This window comes from Kogia breviceps, chromosome 3, assembly GCF_026419965.1.
Source record: "Kogia breviceps isolate mKogBre1 chromosome 3, mKogBre1 haplotype 1, whole genome shotgun sequence".
NCBI classification, from domain to species: domain Eukaryota; kingdom Metazoa; phylum Chordata; class Mammalia; order Artiodactyla; family Physeteridae; genus Kogia; species Kogia breviceps.
In genome coordinates this window covers 188,648,049-188,654,048 of record NC_081312.1, presented here as the reverse complement: position 1 = coordinate 188,654,048, position 6,000 = coordinate 188,648,049, and the positions used below count along the sequence as shown (strand labels likewise).

Sequence of the window (6,000 nt, the reverse complement as noted above, 5' to 3'; positions counted from 1 at the left end):
GATGAGGCTGGAGGGATAAGCGGGGCTTACGATACCATAATAACTACTTGGAAGGGCAGCGAGCAACATAAAGAAGGTGGATGACTGGACTAGGTTTGCACTCTAGCAGCACCGCTTTGGCTGCAGGGCAGAGAAGAGCCCGAGGGGAGAGAAGAATGAAGGCAGGAAGGCCAGCTGGGCAGTTAGCAGGGCAGGTGATCCAGCAAGAAACTGAGGTGGTGACCTGACATTAACAGGGATGATAGAAGTGAAGAAAGCGGATACATTTCAGGATGCTTAAGGGATGTGGGTATTGAGGCTGAGGAAGGTGAGCGGCTGTCAATGTCGTTCCTTACAAAGGAAATCAGGAGGAAAAGCTAGTATAGAGGAGAAGACGATGACATCAGTATGATTCATGTTTAGCTTGGTTTTCTGCCCCTGGACAGACCCACGTGGAGACGTCTTGGCAGCTGTGCCATGCAACAGTTCTCAAACTTTTTGGTTGTACAAATTATTGAGGACTTGAGAGAGCTGATGACTATTTACTCTTCAAATTAGAACTGAGAAAATTTTAAACATATGTATTAAACCATCTTAAAACATAATAAACCTATTACTATTTATATAAATGTTTATGAAAATAATTATTTTAAAACAAAAAATTAGTAAAGAAGTGGCACTATTTTACGTTTTTGCAAATCTATTTAATGTCTGGCTTAATAGAAAATAGCTGGGCTTCCCTGGTGGCGCAGTGGTTGAGAGTCTGCCTATCGATGTAGGGGACACGGGTTCGTGCCCCGGTCCGGGAAGATCCCACGTGCCGTGGAGCGGCTGGGCCCGTGAGCCGTGGCCGCTGAGCCTGCACGTCCGGAGCCTGTGCTCGGCAGCGGGAGAGGCCACAGCAGTGAGAGGCCCGCGTACCGCAAAAAAAAAAAAAAAAAGATTATTTTCTTAATTTATTTTAAATTTTATTAACATGTATTCTTTAATTAAATATCTATTGTATCTGGCATTAGCTGCAGGTAGAAGAAGATAAGGGAGGCTAATGTTTATTTAGTGTCTGCCATGTACCAGGCACTTTGTTAGTTACTATACATAAGGTTTGGCACCCTCACTAAGATTTAGAGCTTGCCAAGAAGACGAAGCATGTACATACAATTCCTGCAGTTGTGGTGTAGCAGCTCTTATGAGTAACAGTTGGTTTGAGTTGCACCACCAGAGGTTTGTATGCACCTGATCTACCTGAGGTTTACATCTCTCTTTGAATATGAGGTGAGGTGTGAAGGGTATTTGTCAAACAGCCAGGAAGTTAATAATACCAGATCACAACTTTTATAGAGCACTTGAGTTTACAAAGTGCCATCAGAAATTAACTCACTTAATCTTCATAACAATTCTAAGACGCCGGTCTTGTTCGAAGAAGTATAATTGTGCCGACTGAGGGGAACAGGCTCAGAAGTCTAGGTCATGCAAAGCGGTTATACGCTGGCCGGGACCTAAAATTAAGATAATCTGCCTTCGCGCAGAAGACTCTTGCCACTGCAATGCAGCTGTTTTGAGCAGTTATTGAAATCAAAGAGCACCATACTCGCCTGATTCAATCCTCCTCCGAGTACGTGCACCAAAGGACGATAAAGTGAGGGTTGGAGAAGGGGAAGAGCCTCCGAACTGGGTGAAATCACACCCGGCACTCTCCCTCTGCGCTTGCGCAAGGGAGGAGGTGCCCTCTCCGGAAGGACACCTGGGACTTGGGTTTAAGCCGACGCAGAGCTACTTCCAGGCGGAACCCGGGCGTGCGGGGCTCCTGCAACCTAAACACCCGGTGTAAAAGGAAGGTGGCCCCGGAGGGGCGGGGCGCATGCGCGGCAGCTCCCCCTGGGCTGAGAGGCGGAGCGGGGAGGCCAGCTGTGAGCGGAGCGGAGCAGGATCAGGATGGACGAGGACGTGCTGACCACCCTGAAGATCCTCATCATCGGCGAGAGTGGCGTGGGCAAGTCCAGGTGAGGCGGCTCTGCGGGCCGTGACGAGGGTGGCGGGGCCCTTTCCGCCTAGGTGGCCGCTGTCCCCTGGGCCGCGGCGGGAACGGTAAACGGCGGCGGCCGGGCGCGGCCCGGCCTGGGGCGGCCTCCGGGCCTTCCCGCTGCGCGGCCCTGCGGCCCCGCCACCCCGCCGCCCGATCCACGGCCTCTGCCAGGCCTGGCTCCCTGGATCGCTTCGCCTCCTGTCGCACCCAGAGGAAAACAGTTCCGGGGCCGCCTCCCGGCCGGCGGTTTCCTGTAGAGGAGCCTAGGGCGCGGCGGGCGGGCTTGGGCCCGAGTCCGGCCGAGGTCGAGGCCTCTGGGCCCCGGGGCCAGGCTGCGTGCACCCCGCGAGTTGAGAGGTGTAGCTCTACCGCTGGGGTTTCGGCCGGCCTGCCTCATAATACGTCAAGTTCTGCACGGGAAGTTTCGCGACGCCGTAGGTCGCATTCCTGGCCTATTATGGTGCACCCCGCAGCCGCTTTTTTTCTCTTTTTTCTTTTTTTTTAAATGAGTCAGCTGTGAAGGAACTCTTCAGTCTTCTGATTGCTTAAATAATTCACTTTAGTCTAAGACGGTAGAGCTTAAGCTGTGGGCCGCTTTTGAAAATCACGTGTGATTGTTACTTGTCATTGTGCCGCATCATATAGAGGTAAGAGAACACATTAGCATGTGTCTCTTCTTTCTTGACGCTTTCTTGGGGGAAAAGAACGTTGACAGTAGTTAGAGTCGAGTATAAGGGAAGACGTGGAGCCTGGGGCGTATTGCAAGAGGGCTGTGATTTCATCCACATCCTGGAACAGAACTCTCTCCAAGGGAAGGTATCCTCGCCATATGTTTACGAGCTCCTTGTATTCTGCGCTGCTTTGATCTTCAAATAATATCCAAATTCCAGGAGCTGCAAGCAATTTCATATTTTAGCTATACCTCCTGATAAACTTTTCACATTACTTCGTGAAGTCTTTTTCTTTAAATACTTGAGTATTTGAAACCTTACTCTGTAAATATATTCTGAAACTTTATGTGTTTTTAAAGCATGACAGTACATTTTCATAGTTTCTCTCATTTAATGTACTCTATATGTTAGAGTGAGGGATTTGTACCTAAGAAGGAATAAATTAACGAAACATTATGGGCTAAAAAGATAGTATGATGTGTGTGTGTGTGTGTGTGTGTGTGTGTTACTTAAAGGGCTGAATAAAATCATTTTCATGATCACCATCTATTGTATTTGAAGGTTAAAAAGCTAGGTATTATATAAACATTGTCTTAATAGGAATTCCTTGGCCTTGTGACCATTTTCTTCTTGAGATGTGACCGTCATTTAGGTTAAGACCTATGAAGTTGCTGATTTTGAAGTTAGTAATGGTTGGATGTCGTTTCATGTGGTTCAGCCCCAAACATGGTTGATTGGCACCTTTTCTAACCGTGTTAGATGGCTGATTACTTGATGGCTGACTGCAGTGCAGTGTTCACATAATTGACGTTCTTCCTCTAGAGTAAAATCTGTTAAGTGGATTTACTGGTTCCCTTGGTTCCCTCCCCTCACACAAATTTATTTGGATCTAATATGCTCCAGACTTTTTCTCAATAGTTAGTGGTGACTTATCAACTACTCACTGCAAAATTTTAACACCTTTACCTCTTTCAAGAAAGGATTGCATTTAAGGAGAAAGTTGGCTTATTTTTCTGGCTAGATAAACATTTTTGGTATGTCATATGCTATGGAAAAAACTTTGAACACTTTCTGAATAAGATGAGAATAAATGACTCTTTAGAAGCCTATGCTTTTTAAGATAATTAACACTTGTCCTGGATATAATCTTACAGGGTTGTTCTAACCAATGGTTTCTATTTCTTTATAAATCTAGAGTTAATGGAAGTGATATATCACTTGTGTTGTTGAGAAGTCATTGCACAACAAGGGATATCTTAACTAATTCAAACTAGTGGGTTATTTTTCCAGTTTATTTCGTACTTGGAGTGTAATGGGCGTGTGTGAGAGGAGCCAGGAGATGAGAATGATGAAACTGGTGCAGCCACTTGTGTGACCTTTGTTACTCAGACACTCCAGGCCTTCATTTCTTTGTTCGAAAAGTGAGGTTGGGTAGAAATCTCTCAGGCCCTATCAGGTGTTAAATGTGTAATAGTCTTTGATTCTGTGGCTAGCCATAGTGAAGTGAAGAAGTAGCAAGGTGTTTCAGAAACTGGGAGGGATTATAGAGACCTTCTGTTATTCAAGTTGCTGTCCCTCCTGTGCCCCTTATATCCCATCCTTTTTGACCAATTTCATTTGTAAATTGAGAAATGCATGTTAGTTATAATCGCACAGATTAATTACAGGTTTGGTCCTCTCCAAGTGGATTGCTGGTCTCCTTCCATCTATAGCTCTGCATGGAGAGTATTTTGCTCCTTTAGCTTTGAAAATATCAAGGCTTAAACATACATCCTTTAGAGCAGTGGCTCTTAATCATTTTCGGGTTGTGGGTTCCTGTCAGAATCTAATAGAGAAATAGACTCCCTGCCTAGAAAAATGTACACATAAAATTTAGAATACATTTTGAGCTAATAGTTTACCCCTGGCTAAGATCTGCTGCCTTATACTCGAAGCCTGTATTTAAATTTGTTGCTTTACACCCTTGTCTTTCCTGACAAAATACCATTAATGACAAGCCAAGAAAAACCCCTGGCTCAGTGTCTGCCACGTTGTCGATGCTTAATAAATAATAGCTAATACCATTGTTATTATTTATGTTATTATGGTATTATTATTACTACTCAACAAGGTTCTACGTTTTTGTAATAATATTTTCTTTGGTGACTGAGTATAGATACACAACCTTTCTATTCTTAAATTGTGAGTAACTGAAATTTTTAGTGAAATCTTCACTTTTATTGATTTGAAGTTCAATGTTGGGGAGAGAAGACAATTCTTATGAGTAGTGTTTTAAGATTCTTATTAGTGCTGTCACCTAATTCATGTTGGAGGTAAGTAAAATTAGTTATAGTCAAGAGTGTTCAATGTTAAGTAGAAAAATCTGCAATATGATTCTTTTTACTTTGCTTTTGTGATGCTGGTTTTATGATCAAGAAAAAGCAAAACCAGGAAAGGGAGAGTTAATCCTTCAAATAGAATTAATGACACTGGGTTTGGGAGCTACCAAGAGGCCATTATGTTTTGCAACCCTGTGGACAAAAAAAAAAAATCTTTAGCAGCAATAATTATAATCTGTAGAAATCTTCATACGTTTTTTTCCTGCAATTCATGAGATAGCTATTGTCTTGATTTTATTAATGCAAATAGGTCAATAGAATGGTCTCGTCCTACTTAGGAGATAATGTGAGGGGCAATTGATTAATTTTATAATCTAGGGCTTTAACAAAAGCTTAAATTTTATTTTTGAAGAGCTTCTAATAACTGCGACTTCTGCCTTATGTTAAACAAAATAATTCTGGGAGACAGAATCTTGGGAGTACTCTTACGGTATCTTTTCATTTCATGCCTTCGTCTCTAGTTTCTTTACCATTTCCTAGGTTTAGTCCTTCATGATCTCTTACTATAATCATGGCAGTTGTCTTCTGTTGTTTTTCTTGCAATTTTTTGCTGGCATTAAGTTTTCAAGATAAAGAGCAGTTCCTGCCATTCCTTTTGGTGAAAGCTTTTGGTAGTTCCATGTTGCCTCCTTGATTTCATACACCCTACCTACCCAGCATTTGCCAGAGGCTACCTGCTCTGGCCATCACGTGACCTTTCTGCCTCCACTTTTTATTATATCTCTTTCCACTTAGGTAACAGTCTTCCTACTTGTTTCAAAATGCTAGACTTCACACCTTTCTGTTTTTATCTGAATTCAGAGTGAATTATGCATGAGATTTTTTTTAAAATTAATTTGTTGCATTCCAAAAGACTCACTTTTCCCCTTTGTGTCCATGTCAGTTAAAGTGTCACAGGTTTGCTAATATTTTCTCAGAAGGACATACCAACACAGTTATAAAACAACAA

At 43.1% G+C, this 6,000-nt stretch overlaps 1 protein-coding gene across 1 annotated transcript in view; it reads left to right on the top strand.

The window, feature by feature from the left end:
- Positions 1-1,515: 1,515 nt before the first annotated feature.
- Positions 1,516-6,000, top strand: part of RAB18 (RAB18, member RAS oncogene family) — a 31,174-nt gene continuing 26,689 nt past the window's right edge. The window contains exon 1 of the mRNA XM_059056818.2: positions 1,516-1,979. Coding sequence (XP_058912801.1) covers positions 1,912-1,979 — 68 coding nt within the window. The 5' untranslated portion in view covers positions 1,516-1,911. The remainder of the gene's footprint in view (positions 1,980-6,000) is intronic.